We start from the raw sequence: 19,325 nt of genomic DNA on the forward strand, positions 1-19,325 counted from the left end.
CTGTGCAGAAGAAGAAAAAAATAACCTTCTGCCTAGCAATATTTATAGAAGTCCAGCCTTTTCTCGTGAGAGCCGATAAGTATGGGCAAAGGGACTAGATACTGAAGAGAAGACAGAAAAAAAAGTGATGAGAAGGGGAAGAAAGCAGCAGTGATAAACTTATTGATATCAGAGAAGAGATCCAGGAAACAAGAAAAGTTAGTTCTACAGTTTGAATGGAGGGTGGGAACAGAACAGCCACCTAATATTGGACGGTTCTTGAAAAGTATAGGATGTTTTGTCTCTGTGTGTATACTGAGATGCCACTAGTGGGTCTGAGCTTGAACACCACAGCCTTTATTAGCTTTAGTCACTCTGTAAGCATTTATTCAGCACCTTCTATGGGCCTGTCACTGTTGGTGAACCTGGAATTAACAAATAAAACAAATGAGACAGTCTCTGCCCTCTGGGAACTTTTAATAGGGTGTGGGGGTGAAGTAGATTGGGGCAGGATGTTCTTACAGAACAATGTAATGCAGCTAAATAAAAGGTAGTATGGGAGGGAGAGCTTTAAGGCCTTAGTAGGAGACAGTGAAATCAGGAAAGACTTTGTGAAGAAAGTAGTACTTAAGGGAAGTGAAGGGTTCCATGAGGCAAGGAGCTCATCTCCTGGAAGGGTCAATGGCCAGTGAGACGGTTTCTTGATGGGAAGTTGTGTGTCAGGTATACAGAACAGAGAGAAGAGCAATTTGGTTGAATCATAGAATATGGAGAGTCAAGATAGATGGGTGCCAGGTTGCGCACGGCTTTTGGAACCAAAATGAGGAATTCATATTTGATCCTAGAAACAATTGGGAAGTACTGGATTTGGTTGAGTAAGAGAGTAACATGGCTGTATCTAGATTTAAAGAAGTTCACTTTAGCATCTGTGTGGAAGATGGACTGGAATGGTATGAGAATTGAGGTGGTAAGACCACTGCAAATAGCCTGGGGGCGGGGGAGTAATGTGGACTTGAACTAAGGTAGTGGCTGTGGGAGTAGTTGGATTCAAGAGATGTGGGGTTAGACATGGCAAGATTGGGCTATTGCTTGGAGATGTGAGTTGAAAGAGTAAGGAGTGGAGGAAACCATTATGCTAATGAATCTCAGAGATTAGAAGAATGGATAGTGGTGCCTTTGACAGAAAAAGGAAAGTTTGGCAAGGGGCTAGTTTGGAAGGAAAGGTAATTAATTTTGTTTGAACAGAATGAATTGAAGACATCTCCTGAGCTTCCAGTTTGATATTTCACTAAGTACTTGTGGACATGGGATTGAAGCACAGGAGAGATATTAGGGCTAAATACACAGATTTAAGTTGTGTTCCTGGAGATAATAATTAAGCTCATGGGAGGTGATGATGTCACCAAAAATGAGAGAGAAGGGTCCAGCACAAACCTTTGGAGAACATTACTTGCTAGGGGGGCTTGATATGACTGAGAAGGAGCAGTTAGGCAAGGAAGAAGAGAATAAGAAAAGAGCAGTTTTTAAAAAAACAAGAGAGAAGGAATATCAAGAAAATAAGGGTGGTTGAAAATGTCAACTCCATCATGGACAGCAAGAAAGATGTGGACTGAGAAAGGACCATTAGAGCTGGCAGCCAAGATCTTGTTGATATCCTTGGAGGGAGAACCGTTCCAGGTCAAAATAGGCAGAGGAGATCTCTAAGCTTTTGAGGGATAGGGTAGTGATTTGGGAAATGGGAGGAACAAAAGAGTCACTGGTCCTTTAGTAGTTTGATAGGATGCCCAAGTGCAAATATGATTCAGATATTGGGTGGAGGGACAGACAGAGAAAGATTCTCCAGAACTTCAATGCAAGGGCTTTGGCTTTGAATCTCCACTCTACCACTTATTCCAGGTGTGACTTTGGACAGTTCATTAAAGGTCCCTTACACTTGTCTCTCTGTGCTTGGATTCTGCTAGACACAATTATTCAGTGACAAGATAATTGATTCATCCTTTTGTCGTACTTCATCTCAATTGAAATCACTGCAACACCACAGCCTTTTTATATATATATACAGACCTAGTTCAGACCCTCGTTTTACAGATAAGGAAGCCTGCAGGAAGCCTTTCTTGTTGTCTTCCCTCAAAGATCGATCTTCACTAGCTCTTCCGTCTATCGTTTTTGTACATAGTTATTTGCATGTTGTCTCCTCCATTGGACTGTGTTGTTGTTGTTGTTATTGTAGGGCTTTCTTGTTGTTAGTTTGTTTGTTTCTTTTGTTTCTTTGCATCTCTATCACTTAGCAATGTGTCTGGAACATAGTAGGTACTTAATGTTTATTTACTTGATCTAGACAAGGCTATTTGATGTCCAAAATGATAAACCTCAGTCATTAAGAAAAGGTTAAATTATGATCAATATGTTCTCTTTAAGAAGGCCAAGAAGCACATACTGTGTTTTTAAAGATTTCTTTTATGGATAAAAATTTTTTAAAATGTTTATGGCACTCAATTGGTTAATGTTCAGCAATCTGTAAAAGCCAAGACCCATCAAAGGATCATGATTTGTAGAGGAAGCATGGCATAGTAAGTGTGGCACTGGACTTGGAATCAGGAAAACCTGAATCTAAATTCTATCTCAGGTATTACATGTGTAACCTTGGCAAGTCATTGAACCTCTCTGCCTCAGTTTTGTTACTTGAAAAATGAAGGAGTCAGACTTGATGGCCTCTGAAACCCTTTCCAGATGGAAATTGATGATCCTACAATCCTCTTTTTGGGGACTGAAAGGACTTCAGTGGCTGTTGATTTCACCCTCCTCATTTTACAAAAGAATCTGAGGCCTAGAGGATAATGATTTGTAGAGTCAAACAGGCAGATCTACAGAAGTAGAATTTGATTTCAGAGACTCTGATTCCAAATCTATTATTTTTCCTACTGAACCAAATAGCCTCCCACCACTGCTGGAGTTCCAGAAAACTGAGGTTTTACTGGATCATTTTTCACCCCTTGTATTCATCTTTAGTCATTTCCAAAGGTGTTTTTATATTAGGTATGATTCCTATTGAGAATAACACACTGTACCTTAAGGGGTCTTTAGCAAAACAAAAAAAGAAAAAAAAAGTCATTTTCTAGTATTTAGAGATTATTGGAAGACTACAAAGATTCTTAATGCATCATTATTACATGTCAACTACAGCAAGATTGAATCCTACATTTTGATGTGTATGTTTGCATCAAAATAAAATCATTTATAGACATATAGACATAAATATATTATATATTTGTATATATTTGATTCTTTGATTTTGTGTATTATACATACACACACACACACATATATATATATATGTATGTATATATGTATATGACACTTGAAACTCTGAATGACTTATCAGAGGTCAGTCTTCCTTATTGCATTTTCCAGCTGTCTTTGACACCATCACTGTTGAAGATTTCATGGATCTATAAAAAAAATTGCCAAAGTAGAAGACAATATTAATGTAATTGTGCATTTCCATTCTTTAATAATTTAAATAATTAATAATTTAGAGACAAAGAGTAAAGACTTAAGCAGAGGCTAATTTGGGAAAGGAACCAAAGGGATTTAGGAAGTCAAAAGAAAAACCCAAGGTCTTTGGTAGAATCTAGGAAAAATCCTAAAGGATTGTCAATACTTTCTTTTTTTTTTTCTTTTTTTTTTAGTGAGGCAATTGGGGTTAAGTGACTTGCCCAGGGTCACACAGCTAGTAAGTGTTAAGTGTCTGAGGTCTGATTTGAACTCAGGTACTCCTGACTCCAGGGCCGGTACTCTATCCACTGCGCCACCTAGCTGCCACAATACTTTCTACTGAAAGATGGAGGGGCACTGAATTTTCAGTCGTTCTATCACATATAACATCAAGGACTCCTCATACATATTTTTCATGGGGACAAATTAGACTTTAGGGCTCCTAGATCAGAAATCATTAAAGATTATAAGTGACCATATGCATACAACACCTTACAAACTACAATCAGCCGTACATTCTTAGTATTTTTAGGTGAATTTAATGGTACCCAAATATTCCTCATGTTGGTAGAGTATAAAGACTGCTGGACTTGGAGGCAGGAGAAGCCTGGGTTCGAATCCTACCTACTTCATATTATAGTGGTGGCAATCAAATGACACGATGTATATGAAGCTCTTTGGAAACCTTGCTTTCGGTGATCATATATTTTAAGCTGTAAGGAACCTCTGTCATGTAGTCTAGGAGTCAGTAGGAAATAAATATACATTGATTAATTGCCTATTCTGTGTCAGGCACTATACTAAGCACTAGAGATAGAGAGGAAAAGACAGTCCTTGTCCTCAAAGAACTGCCAATCTACTGGGGGAAGATAATTACAAAGAAGAAAGCTTTAAAGTGTGGGGCTCAGGGAGGTGTCAGAGGGCACCCAGCTGGGGTGGGAAGATGCCCTAATGTTCAGGGAGTCAAAACCAAGCAGAGTCACTGGTGGGAGATGAAGAGTTAACTGCAAATCCTGAGCCCTCTTTAAGGGAGATTTGGGGAGCAGCTTTTTGCCCTTCCCTCTTGCCTTTCAGTGGAGGGAGAGTGACTTAAGCAGGAGAAGCCACTCAGAGGACTGAGAAGGTGCTGAGCACCAGAGCTGAAGTAATCTCCATGATGAAAATTCTGGGGCTGAGTTTATTCTAGAGTAATCATGTTAGTGGAGTCAAAACCAAATTGAACATTTTGGAGGTTAAGGAAACTGAGGAAAAGAAATTCGATTGTTACATGTCCAAAGTCATACATAGAGTAAAAACCTGACATAGGACATAGGATCCAGGTCTTCCTGGATCCAAGTCCAGTTTCCTAACCTCTGTACCACTGCCACTCAGCCCAACACTGTCATTTTATCAATGAGAAAATTGAGATTGAGTGATTTAGCCAAAGTCATTGGCAGAGATGGGATTCTAGCCCAGACCCTTTAAGTCAAAATCCAGCACTATATAAATGTCTTTTGTTATTAGTGCTATTAGTGAACTTTTAGAATTTAATTATGAAGAGCCATTGATAAGAAACTTTTGGAAAATATTGATAAAGTTGATGCTAAGGATACAAGGTCTTACTTTTCCCCCAGCTCACTGAGTTATAGTTAACTTTCCAAAACAATTAAATTTTTCTAAATGGGGAGGGGGAGCTTGAATTTGGTCATGCTATTGGGTTTATGCTATACATTTCATTTGTATCTTGGCATTATACAGACTAGACTATTTTAATAAAAAAAATAAATTGATAATTTTGTTGGCTGCTGTAATTTTGCATATCTGAAAATACTGTTAAATTTTAGTTGAAATGTATACAAGGTATCCCAAAAGTCTTAGCTATTAAAGTTTAAAACTGCACTAATGCTTTTGGGACATCCTCTATTTTATTTACAATATGAAACACATTTTTGAACATAGCCAAAATGGGGATTTGTTTTGCTTGACTATGCATGTTTGTTAACGTGGATTTTGTTTTTCTTTTAAGTTGAGCCGGGGAGGGGGAAACTAGGGCAGGATAAATAGGGCAGGATAAAAAAAAATCAATGCTTGATATTTGGAAAAAATAAAATTTAATTTAAAAAAGTATTTGTTACATCACCCTGTCCTCCTGCATAGCAATTAAAAAGAATCTAAATCAATATGTATGGCATAAAAAAATTAAATGAGATAGGTTTTGCCTTTGACCTCATCTTATAATACCTGTTTCCAATTTAAATTTTATTCTTTCTGGGTAAAAATATTATAATATAACTTTCCTTGTTTGGATTTGGCATTGGTATTTTACACGTAAGTGTTTAATGTTTAAAGCCCTATTTTCAACCTTCATAAACACTAAGAGCATAGTACAGGGTCTCAAAAGTCTTGGTGCAGTTTTAAGCTTTTAAAGCCATTAAATCTTAAAACTGCACAAAGATTTTTGGGGGGGTTGTCGGGGTGGCATACTCTGTATATACCATTGAACATTGTGCTAATTGCCAGGAAGATATATACAAATTAACGATCTGGCCCCTGCCCTCGGGAGGCTTACCATCTGGTGCAATATATCAGGAAGCATTGATAAAATGAAGACAATGACATTTTATCCTAGATATGACATTTTTATATATCCTATATCTAAGACATTTAATAAAGTCCTGACCCCCAAGTAAGAAAGTTAAAACTTTTGGCTGATATGTTAAAATCTTGTCAAAACTAAATGTATCTTCATCTCTCCCTGACCTTGGCAGTATTTCAGAAGTCATACTTTTCACATGATGAGCTACCTGTAAATTTAATTTAATATTTCAGACTCAAACAAACTTTTCTTACCATAGACACACAGATGTTTTTTTTAACTTTCTAGCTGTATTTTCCTGGACAAATGTAATTCTAAAACAATTCAAGGAAAATCTATCCTTTCATTCATTATTTTTTTTTCATTTCCTCCATTGTCCCTTTTGTAGGATGTCAAAAGGAAGCAAAGCAATATGAAGTCTTGTTCCTTTTCTTTTTCTTTTTTTGATAGAATGATTTAAGACTTCCTCTTCAGAGATTCATGTGGCATTGTCTGCTAAAGCCTTGAATGAAATTCAGAAAATTTGGAAAAGTGGCCTCCATAATTTTTTGGATGAATAGGTTTTATAAAAAATCAGTCCATTTTCTGGATCCTTGCATAATAATTATGTTGTGCCCTTTATTTTCAAAAAGACACATATCTAAGATATTCCAGCACTACCCCTGGCAAAGATCTATTTAATAAGGTTTTCTCTTAACAGGGCTACTTTTTATTTTAAAAAGGCAATCAAATTTGCATAATTAAGGACCCATCCTACAACTGAAAGAGACATCTAAGAACAAAAACTATCCCCCAATAAAGAAGTGACCACCAAAGGACATGAACCAACAGTTCTCCAAAGAGCAAGGGCAAACTCTTAGCAACCATGTGAAAAAAAATGCTTAAAAATTTTAATAATAAGAAAATTTTTAATAAAAAATCCCTAAAGGCTCACTTCACACCCCAAAATGTACAAAGTGATGGAACATGGATTCATGTTTGATGGGGTATAGAAAGACGAGGAAACTAAGGAATTGTTGGTAGAGTTGGGAATTTAGTACAGTCACTATGGAATGCAGTTTGAAATAATTTGGTTTAAAATTATTATTATTATTATTTTTTTTAGTGAGGCAATTGGGGTTAAGTGACTTGACCAGGGTCACACAGCTAGTAAGTGTTAAGTGTCTGAGGCTGGATTTGAACTCAGGTACTCCTGACTCCAGGGCCAGTGCTCTATCCACTGCGCCACCTAGCTGCCCCTAAAATTAAATATTTTTAAAGCATTTTGCAAACTTTAAAGTTCTCTATAAATGCTAGCTAAACAATTTAAGTGGATAAAATGCACATACTCTTTAATGCAGAAATTCTACCACTAGGCACATACCCGAAGTAGGTCATTGACAAAAAGGAAGCCCTCATATATGCCAGAATATTATCATTACTGTTTTGTGGTAAGGAAGAACTGGAAAAGAAGTAGTTATTTATGAATTAGGAAATAGCTAAACAGATTGTGGTAAATGAGTATAATGGAATATTAATGTGATGACTACAGAGAAGGTTATAAAGACTTAGATGAACTGATGCAGAGTAAACAGAGCTAAGAAAATGGTACAGACCAGAAGTTTCAAACTGAAGGCCCACAAAACTCCTTAAGTGTGGACCAGAAGCAGATTAAAATGTAATTGGAGGGGGGCAGCTAGGTGGCACAGTGGATAGAGCACCGGCCCTGGATTCAGGAGTACCTGAGTTCAAATCCGGCCTCAGACACTTAACGCTTACTAGCTGTGTGACCCTGGGCAAGTCACTTAACCTTAATTGCCTCACAAAAAAACAAAACAAAACAAACAAACAAACAAAAATGTAATTGGAGGGGCAGCTAGCAGGCGCAATGGATAAAGCACCAGCCCTGGATTCAGGAGGACCTGAGTTCAAATCTGGCCTCAGACACTTGACAGTAGCTGTGTGACCCTGGGCACGTCACTTAACCTTCATTGCCCCACCAAAAAACAAAACAAAACGTAATTGGAAAATATTGAACAAAATAAAAATATAATGTAACATGATGCTAATTATCTAAGTCAATATGCAGCCCTTTGGATTTGAGTTTGACACCAAAAATATAGACAATAACTACTTCAATGTAAATGGGAAGAAATAATCACAGTATTATTTGAGAAGAATATTTTAAAATTATGATAAACAAAATTGGCCTCAAAGAAGAAATATAGGTGAGGAATTCCACAGGTATGTGGCCCTGCATATAGCAGGAGATTTTTTTTTAATGTATTGATTAGTTTTACTGACTTTTTCCTTCTTTTTTTAAAGTTGCTATTGTAAGAAATGACACTCTGAAATGTGAAAGGATACAGGGGGAAATTGAGGCAATGTATAAACCAAAGCTATCAATGAAATCGATTAAAAATAAACCCATTCAATGTAGACATGTCCAGCACTTCAAGGCCTTTATTAAGACTAGTCATCTCTATGAAGATTGGCTTTGTTAAAGCTATGATGAGTTTTGATCTGTACCTACTGTGAAATGAAGGTTCCTCATTGAGCTATGAATAACATATTAGAACAATTTCTTATTCATTCTTTTGGATTCTTTTTACAATTAAATAAGTTAACAAAAAAACCCTCACCTCCAAACACCATGTTAAATCATTTAAATTTAATTTTCAGCTATAAATCTGACTGTACAGAACTCATATTGTTTTTTTAAACAATCTTAGCTTAACAGTAGAAGCACAGTGGGATAAATAGAAAATTATATGCAATTTTGAACTATTGATATTAATTTTTTATCTTGATTAAATAGTTTAGCCTACTGATATAAAAAAGCCCTATGTTAATATTCTAGAGAGGGGTAAAAATAATGATGGTTCGACTTTAGCTAATGCTTGATATTTTTTTCTTTTTAAAAAATTTTTAATGCACATTGTGATTATACCAGTATTATACCAGTAATCTAATGGTCTTGAGTGGTCTTTTTTGATCTCCATATTTCTCAGTAATCTAAAAGGGGAAAGTATATCTTCCCATCATATCCTGCTTTAGATTGGGGGCAAGATGTGGTAGCTTGCATTACTCATGCTTAGTGGATTTGCCCCCTTTTCAAATACTCTCAGTATCTCCTTGCTTTTGTAATGAACGTGTCCCAGTAGCCAAGTGAGTTGACCTCATCACCACTTTTTTTTTAGTCCTGCTTTGTGTGAAAAGCATCGATGCCTTGGCATACTGACTCCCTGAACATTTTCCACTTTTCTTTCAGGAAATTGCTTTCTTACTTCAGTTGTAGGGTCTCTTAACAGTAGCCTCAGATTGTGCTGAAAATCTTGAAGTTTGTTAAAAGGCTGTAGGATACAATGGTTGTTATGATATAATTTTTCTTATATTAAAAAAAACACCTCAAGTTCTCTGGTTGACTTTTACCATCTATTGTGATTTAAATGCTGTCTTATAATCACAAAAGAGGAACAAATTGTATTTATCCATATGTGGTCTAGAAATTGTTGTAATGGGTTTATATAACATGTTGAATGTGACTATAAAATAGAGGTGCCTATTAATCCCTGCTAAGAGGAGGCTAAACTGGTGGATTGCTTGACTTCCCCAGTTCTGGGCTGAATTGGCCAATTTGGTTACATCCTAGGGTTGACGGGAATGTGGTTAGCCACCCAAAAGCTCAGTAGCCGGCCTAAAGGAGGGATGAAGTGGCCCAGGTTGGAGAGAGAACAGGTCAAAACTTCTGGGTAGACCAGAAATAAGATTGGCCATTGTACCTCCAGTAAGGGCAAGATAGGGAGACCCAATCTCAAAATAACAACAGTAGTAAGCTAATAACGATAATGCTAATAATAATAATAAAAATGCTCTTTTCGGTGCATAGTCATAGACTAGTTGTACTTCAAGTTGATGATATAGCAGAGTCAGTGGACCAGGCTACAGATAGCCTGGGTGATTAAAGAAATGTGCCTGAGTAAAAAACATAGCTCTCAATGTTATTATTTTTACATTGTATTTGATGGAATCTAAGGTTATAGAAACCAGTGCAAAAGTAATTTATTTGAAAGAAGTCTGAATGCAGAAATCTAATAGAGGAAAATATTTTAGAATAAGGTTCATCAGTGAGTACAGCGCCTACATTTCCCTCAGCACCACATGGACTGGATCAAAGCATCTTATGACTTGGATCAGTGCAGCCAAATCATTACGTATTGATTGGAATCCTGCAGAAGGATTAACCCCTTAGCATTCATAAGAGAATTTTCTGTAACCCTTGGTTTGAGTAGTTTGAAAATTTGAACCTTTTTCCCAGTCTAAAAAGGCTAATAGTCCTCCCTGACCCACTGGTATTCTTCAGTTCTTTAATCGCACATTTGCCCATTGTATTGAATTCTGCATTGGAAAACATTTAGTGACACCATTGGAGTATATGAAAGCCCCATGAGTATGCGGGAGAAGAAAGCAGCTTAATAATATGCTGCATAGAAAACCTAGTGTTAGGATATCAAAATTAAGTAGGGATTTCTTGAAGTTTTTGATTATTATATAAATTACAACATTTTCATTCTTGATATTTTAAGAATCTGCAGAGTTGTAAATGGACAGCTTTTCATCTGAATGAGGTTTAACTGAGAATGTGTAATGTTAATAAATTTCTCCTAAAAAAATTACCCACCATGGCATTGAAAAACCTGTCAGATGATTTTTGGATCCAGGTGTACAGCCTTACATTTTGCTGTGTACATTTTCATACTCCTTCACTGCACCATTTTTGAATAAAATAAAAATCATAAGTAGGGGAAAGGATTTTTTAAATGTAAAAAAACAATTAATTAATAGCATGGCTTTTGTCATATGTTTGGTCTATTGTGTCTCTGTTAACTGGAATAACGTAGAGAAACAAGTTACATTGTCTTTTCTTGTCTTGGCCTCTTACAGTTTATCCCATGAGGATCACCCCCATAGCCACCCACTCTATGGACATGGCGTTTGCAAGTGGCCAGGCTGTGAAGCAGTGTGTGAAGATTTTCAATCATTTCTAAAGTAAGAATGATTTTAGTCATTATCTACCTTTTACATAAGCATGCCCTCTCATTTTCTATGCTCTCCTTTGTGAAAATGAATTTCAATAGAAGGAACCTCCCTACCCCCCATCCCACCTAAGAGAGTGCAAACTTATGAGAGAAAACCAGTGTTTGTTCAGTCTATATCAAAAGTCTTTATTTTCTGGTGGAAAGAGCAAAGGACCAAATGTTGGGAGACCTAAGTTTCAATATTAGTTCTGACCCTAATTAACTACCAAATTCTGGACAAGTTAAAGTCTCTGCCTTAGTTTCATCATCTCTTAAATTCATGTGAGGGACTAGATGCCCCCCACCCCCCAATAATTCTTGCTATAACATTTTATTCTAAGGTAATTTTCCCCCTTTTTTCACTATACATCCATAATGAGCTCATATAATCAGAACAAACTTAATTCAGGAAGAGAAGAAAACCCCTAATAACTTTTATTTGTCCTTCTATAGAGCAATAATGAAAATATTAACTTACTTCATTTTGATACAATTAATTGTTAGAGTTTTGGCTAAAATAATTAAGACTTTCTCTTAGTATGTCAATGAACTTTTTACAAAATGCAAAGAAGTATCTTTAGTATGAAATGCCCTTAACCTCATTCTCTTCTTTCACATTCATATTGAATTGACTATTTAAGGTATTCTAAAACATTGCTTTTCCCTTTGTATAGGAATTGTCGTAAATTTCAGTAATTGACTTTTTGAGATATCACATTTAATTTCTCTTAGTTGAAGTTGAAGTCCATCGGTGTTTTATTTCAGAAGTATGACCCAGAAACATAGCCTCATATTCTTTTCAGTTCCAAAATGTGTTTAGATTAATCATTCAACATAGACTATGAGATATATATGCATATAGATACACATATATACATATATACATATATACATGCACACAGACATATAGATATATAAACAATATATACACGTGGATACACACACATATGTAGATACACACAGATAGCAGGGGATTCAGCTTAAGCACCACACTCTACACAAAGTCTTTCGTTCTCCCTCCAAATGGTAGATTCCTTTCTTTCTACATGATTTTTTTTGCATTTATTCTGTAACCACTTGTACATGTTTTCTCCTTGATAGAATTAAGCTCTTCGAGGACAGAAATTATTTCAATTTGGTTTTGAATCTCTAGTGCCAAGCACAGTGTCTGGTGCTTAGTCAGTGTTTTGTTTTGTTGTGATTAATTTATTCATTCAGTGTTCAGTGCTAATGGGCTTTGGTTGAACTGAGATATGAGGATGCTAAAGATACTTCAGGTACTCACGGCTGGATCTCGGATTTCTTCTACTTGTACTCTCTACTGTAGTATAAACCCTTCATAGCCTCTGGGGATGAGACTCCCCAAACTTCACTAGATGGGGCCATATATTCCTATGCTTTTCCAGCTAAGAGGATGGATGACCTGCTAGAGTTAGCATTCCAGTGGCAAAACCATATTGAGATGCCAGATTCACTCCCATCACCCAGAAGGCTTCAGAGCAGGACTTTAGTGTTGAAGTTCAGACAGAAAGATTTGAGTCCAGCTTCTGACACCCAACAGCTTTCTGACCATGGCTAAATCACCTAACCTAGGCAGCTGTTTATGACTATTACATTATAGAATAGGTGCTGAACTGCATCGGTCGATGAAGTTTTCTTTCCCTAGAGAGTCTTTTTTCCAATGAAATCACAGGTCTAATCCTATCTCTATGAATAAATGGCCATGTACCAGCCAATCTTTTCTTCCCTTTGGAGATGATATCCTCTTGTGGAGGATGACAAAGGGAATAGCTAGTTCATAGAACAAAATATTTGCCACTCTAATATTTATAATATAAAGGCAATATATCTAGCTTCGTTTTAGTGGACTTTGAAATTTTAAGAAAGACTCCCTTTAATATATCCAGTATTACCCATGAGGAGTTTTATTGAATAAAGTTTTTGCCTGATTAATGTTAGGAGTTTTTGTGGCAGAGGAGGTGGTGGGGTAGGGGGTGGGGGGGCTGTGTGGTTTTTTTTTTTTTTTTTGGTTTGATCCTGTCCTGTGATTTCGCTTATGAAAGAAACTTGCCTTGAGAAAATGTCCCAACACATGTTCTTCATTTTAGTCTTAAGAGAGTTGTCTGGCATACTTTGAAGCTGAATGATGTCCCCAGGGCCACACAGTATAGGCCAAAGTGTAAACTTGAACTCAGATCTTCCTGAATCTGAGATTAGTTCAGGGCACTTCCCCATGATACCTTTCGTTTTTTATACTTTCTTAATATGTTGAAGAGGAGTCAGTGCTGCATGTGCAGTTCTATTTTCTTTTCAGATTAATTGGCTAAAGGGTATTTTTTGTGTTATTATGAAAGTAGATATGTGGCCAGTTGAACCTGAGCTACATAATTCCACTTTCTTTTTTGTGAGATTAATGAAACCAAAATGAATGGTCAAATTTCATTATTTTGTACCTTTCAGTGCAGATGTTATTAACTTTTTGTGTATCATGGACTCTTTTGGTAGTCTGGCAAAGCCTATGATGGATCCCTTCTCAAAATCATGTTTTAAATGCCTAAAACAAAACATGATCACAAAGAAAATCAATTATGTAAAAATATAGTTACCATTAAAAAAAAATCATTCACCTTAGGTTAAGAAGCCTTATTTTAATAGTTTTATAGATGAATTCTTGATTAGATATTAGAGATTATACACAATATCAATTCTATATATTTTATAGTTCCTTAAGCTTTACAACATTCTTTCCTCCCAACAATCCTATGGCTTAGGTAGGTTAATTATTGTTATTTCCATTTTACCATTGAGAAAACTAAAGTTGATAATGGCTCCCTGATTTTCTCATTCTCACTGGCTAGGAAGTGTCTGAGCTAAGATTCAAACTCAAGGCTTCTCAACATAAAACCAGCACTTCTTAAGCACAAAACAATAACTCAAAATGTTCCCAGACCTTGATATCCAGTAATACTGATAATGTTTTAAATTAAGGAATGGTCTTTTGCAGTTATTTGATCATGTTTAAAAACCTTACTTTTATAAATTTTCTTATGATTAAATCTTTGGTTTGAGTTGGTTTTTCCCCTTTAGTTATTCATCTAATTGTATTCTTATAATGTTGAAAAATCTGGCAAAGATCAGCCTTAACTCCTGAATTTTCTCCCTGTTGTCTTAGTTGTGCAGCTTCAATCACAGTTCTTACCTTTGTATAAAAGTTGTCTTATTAATGACCAATCCACACCCATAATGTGCTTTACAAGAGTTTTGTGTTTTAGAAGAGATAAGTTGTCTTCCTCATCATCCTTGAATATGGCAATTTTCTGATCTGAATGAGGGAAGGGGTAGTTTTCCCCATTTGCCTTTTCTGATGGTTCAGGCCTTAATGGAGTCAGTGTGCCACACCCATCTTCTTTGCTACGTGGACCAGTGCTTAGGGAATTCTTGAGTGGTAACCAACATGAAATATGAGAAAGATTTCTGATGCCACATTCTTCTTTGAAGTCCCTATGGGGAATATCACAACTGGCACTAAACATCCTGCCAAGGTGAACACAGTAGTCTCCTGCGGAAGTGGGTTTTGTTTGTTTGTTTGTTTTGTTTTGTTTTTTAAAGAAGCAATTGATCTAGAAGTATCCACAATGTGATGAACATTGTACCTAAAGCTCTTTGGATACTTAGAAACACTTCTTCATAATTTGTCTTAAAAAGCCGAAATTTAATGGGCAGATTAGTGGCCATCTGATCCAGCTCATAAACAGAAGGAATCCCCACTGTAACATATCCCCCAAGTGGTACTCCAACCTCTGCCCAAAGACTCCAGGGTGAGGGAACCCACCACCTTTCTAGGCAACCCAGTTGACTTTTGGATGACTCTGATTGTAGGGAAGTTTTCCCTCGCTTCAAGCCAAAGTGACTCTCTATGCTCTTCTACATTGCTCCTCACTCTTCCACATGGCAGTCCTTCAAATCCTAGAAGACAGGGATCATGTCCACCCGGAGTCTTCTTGTCTCCATTCTAAACATCCTGAATTCTACAACTAATTCTCATATAACATGGGCTTACTGCCCTTCAACATCTCCTTTGCCTTCTTCTAGACATTTTCTAGCTTATCAATTTCCTTCTTCAGCTAAGGTGTCCAGAATTGAATGCAATCCAGAGAAAGGATGATGAGGGCAGAGCCCAGGAAGACCATCATCTCTTTATTATTCTATGTACCTCTCAACGCACCCCCAATCACATTCTCTTCTTGCGCTGGCCAGATCACACTGGGACCCGAGTGAGCTTGTAATACAATAAAAATACTCGATCTTTTTCAGAACTATTACTAACTATTCAGGTGTCTCTATCCATGTACATGTGAAGGTATTTTTTGTACCCTTCTAGAAGAGTTTACATTTATTCTTATTGAATTTAATTTTTTAAAAAATGACTCCTTTAGCCTTTCATGATCCATTTTAGAGCCCAACTCTTATCATCCTGTGTTAGTTATCTCTCCCAGCTTTGTGTTACTTATAGATTTAATGAGGAAGCCATCTATGCTTTCAACCAAGCCACTGATCCCAATGGTTTTAAAGATTGGCCTGACTTTATGACTCATTACTCCAGTAGAATGTGAGCTCAAAGATAGGGACTGGTTTGTTTTTTGTGTGTCTGTTTATGGTTTTTTTTTTTGGGGGGGGTGTTTGTTTTTATATTCTCTGGCAGGATGCACAGTGACTGACATTTGGGGTAGGGTTGTCGAGGCAGGGTTGCCTGACATGATTTTCACTGGTGTAGTGAATGAACTCTTAAGGAGGAAATGCTCTCCGTTAAGCCACATGTGCAGCTGCTCTACTGCTTAGTCTTAAAGAGTTGACTGAGGGTAAAGAATTTATATAACCTGCCCTTGATCACACGACCAATATATATTAGAGGCAGTGTTTGAATCCAGATCTTTCATCTGCATGGCCAGCTTTCCAGACACTACCATGGGCAAGGCATACAGTAGTTCTTTAATAATTACTTGTTTAAATAAAGTATATTTTTCTTTTTAATCCATTGGCTTATAAAATGACTTTTTCTCCATCTCCCTTTTCCACACTTCCTGATCCTGAGTTCTTAGTTTCTGGATGTCAGCAAATTTTGATTTTCTTAGCTATCTGACCCTTGCCTTTCCCTACCCTCTAGAAGAGAAAACAGAGTCCTCCCTCTCCTTTTCCAAGAAAGGAATACTTAAGGAGCAAAGAAAATACCATTAGATTTCTTAGATGTCAGAGGAATAGGTGCTCATCAAGTATAATATGGACATGTTTTTTGGCTATTTGTTAAAAGTATATTTAGTGGAGAATTCTACCATGATTGTATATAGTTTTGATGATTAGCTTTGGAAACTATAAAATCTGGATTTGTTAAGCCTTTGTTTTTCTCATTTGTGTTTATTCCATAATTTGTTAAAGCCTCATATTTATTCATATATATATGTATGTATATATATGAAATATTCATATTTATATATTGGGCAGCTAGGTGGTACAGTGGTGGTACTAGTGGGCCTGGCATCAAGAAGACTCATCTTCTTGGGTTCAAATCTGGCTTCAAATACTTACTAGCTATGTGACTCTGGGCAAGTCACTACACCCTGTTTACTTCAGTTTCCTTATCTATAAAATGAAATGGAGAAGGAAATGGCAAACCACTCCAGTATCTTTGCCAAGAAAACTCCAAAAGGGGTCACAAAGAGTCAAACATGACTGGAAGAAACGAACAACAATGACAACATACATTTGTGGGGCACGAATGGGATGATCTGCCAGGATAAACCATTTTTTTGAGTTTCCATTTTTTGAGCAGGCTCAAATGCTACACCGCCATTTTAATTTTCAGCCTGAATAGCAAAGTGATTTGGCTTGGTAGCTCTTCTCCAAGCTTACTACCACTCTTGCTAATAAAACGGAGTTGTTAAAGTGACCCTCGATAAGTTATTTAGGATGAAAGTCTCTGCTAGTAAAATGCCACCATTAAAAAGGAGGAGGGGAGAGAGGAAGCAGGGGGAGAAAACAATATTTCCAGGTTTAAAAATATGGTTCATTTTTCCCCTCCTGAGGAAGAAATATCATAACTGTTGGTAAATCAAAAACAGAGATTTGACATTCTTCTGTGATCATTCTGTAGTGTTTGTTCCTAAGGTGAGGTACACCACAGGGCCCTTGATTTCAAAGATAAATACTGTACAAATAACAATCCTGGTTGTCTTTCACACACAGCCAACAGGAGGATACTTATCAGAACCAGCAGATACATGGTCTAGCGTGCATATTATTTCCCTATTCTTTTTCAAAACAAGTTGCATTTTAGTGTGTGGGTTTTTTTTTTAATCTGTCAACCATGCTTTATCATGTGATGGTTGTATCAGTTAGAACTAACTGCTATCAGCAGGTGCCTGTGCTAACTCCCAAGAAACAGTTATGCTCTGCATTGCATGCAATACTCAGTTATCATAAAAACAAAAACAAGTCCACTGGCATCAGTATGGCATGAAGAACTTTAGCCATATTCCCTTCCTGTTTCCTGTTCTCTGACTGAACTTCCTCTCAGTGCCCCAATATCAAAGATAGAACCCAAAACATCAAGAATATTGCTCAGTTTTAGGCTCTAAAATTTTCTTTTTGGAAGAATGCATAACCCAGATCCTTTCGGAAGGTTGAGAATATATTTGGAGACCTGTATGTGGCATGTTTCTTTCTGTCTAACATATCAGGTATGATAGGACTCAGTTCTCACTTCCCATAAATATCAGGTGGTATTATATATGTCAGGAAAACGTATGTTTTCTCCAGTTTTCCTGTGAAGACATACACACTAAGAAACGAAAAGTGTTCCCTACTTAGACATCCCATCTTTTGTGAGGAATGGGGAAATTTGAGCCACTTCTAAGAGGGGAGGATAGCTGGAATTATCCAGGTTTTAAATACAAAATCTTACCTTGCAGACTGGCTACTTAATTACTTGTTTTGTCTTCTTATGCCCAGTTTTTATATTGAAACATTCACCTGCAAGATTTTCACCCTCTAACAGGGGACATCTGAATAAACCTTGATAAAAGAATATTTGCCGAGAGAGAGAGAGAGAGAGAGAGAGAGAGAGAGAGAGAATGAGAATGAATGTGAATGTGCACTGTGAATGATGTTGGAAGCTTTGTTGGTAATTGGACTTCTTGTGAATTTAACTTTAAGAAACGAAAGAGTTTAATGGGAAAGAAACGACTAAGTGCACTCTGTCGTGTTTTCACAAGTGTTTTTATCATGGTCACATCTTGTTTACTTTAGTTGCCTGCCTAAAACTACTTGGAACATGTTAAGAAAACATTTCAAGAAAGCCTCTACAAAGAGGCTTTTGTTGAGCTGCAACTGTGAGTCTGCACAGCTCACAAAGGTGTTAACTTTCAACCCCTTAAGCACTTCCACATGAAATTCCAGCAACGGTGTTTGTGGTTTTGGAAAAACAAAGTGTATGTTAAAGAAACCAGGTATATGCTAATACATGTTGAAGTAGGCCGGAAATCATAAATTGTTTCAAACCCATTAATTGCTATCATTTGCATGTCAGAATGTACTGCAATAAAACTACCTAACTGTACAATAGACTTTTGACCAAATAAAGAGGTCAAAAAACTACTTACATGCACACATCCATCCGTGCATACAACACCATTATGTGTGTGCGCATACGGGTAGATGTGGGCATGTATATCCATAAGCAATGGGAATGTGTCTTTATACACATTTATGCAAAACCTAATTCCTGTGTTAAAAACAAAATATGTAGGGGTGTCACATTTCATATTATGAATAACAGATGATAGTATATTAGTATTTTTGCATCACAGAATTGGTTCAAAATTATAATATTTGATTCTTCAGGATCCGAATCTGACCAAATTTACTGTTTTGTCACTTAAAATCTGGACCCTCACTGATTTTTTTTTTTCTTTTGATCAGCCCCCTTATTAACCTTTCTGAGACTGTTCAGGAGTTCAAGACCTTTCCAAGAGTTTCTGTTTTTTTGAGGTCAGTGGCCTAAATACCACAGTGCCCTCTAGTGATAAATAGAAAATTAAGAGGGGAAAGTTTTCTGTGAGTGTCCCAAAGATAACGTGACCAAAATGATTTTGTTTATAAGCAAGTGAGGAACAACTCATTCTTTTCTACAGACGTGTCTTAGAGGCGCATATGGGATTTTAACA

The 19,325-nt window shown here is 36.7% G+C and overlaps 1 protein-coding gene across 16 annotated transcripts in view; it reads left to right on the plus strand.

The window, feature by feature from the left end:
* The window catches only part of FOXP1 (forkhead box P1), a 691,415-nt gene that overhangs the window by 618,534 nt on the left and 53,556 nt on the right, over positions 1–19,325 (plus strand). For all 16 annotated transcript variants that reach the window (XM_043986904.1, XM_043986912.1, XM_043986933.1 and 13 more), the window contains one exon: positions 10,973–11,077. In XM_043986904.1, the coding sequence (XP_043842839.1) occupies positions 10,973–11,077 (105 nt within the window). The remainder of the gene's footprint in view (positions 1–10,972; positions 11,078–19,325) is intronic.

Source organism: Dromiciops gliroides, chromosome 1 (assembly GCF_019393635.1).
Source record: "Dromiciops gliroides isolate mDroGli1 chromosome 1, mDroGli1.pri, whole genome shotgun sequence".
NCBI lineage: Eukaryota > Metazoa > Chordata > Mammalia > Microbiotheria > Microbiotheriidae > Dromiciops > Dromiciops gliroides.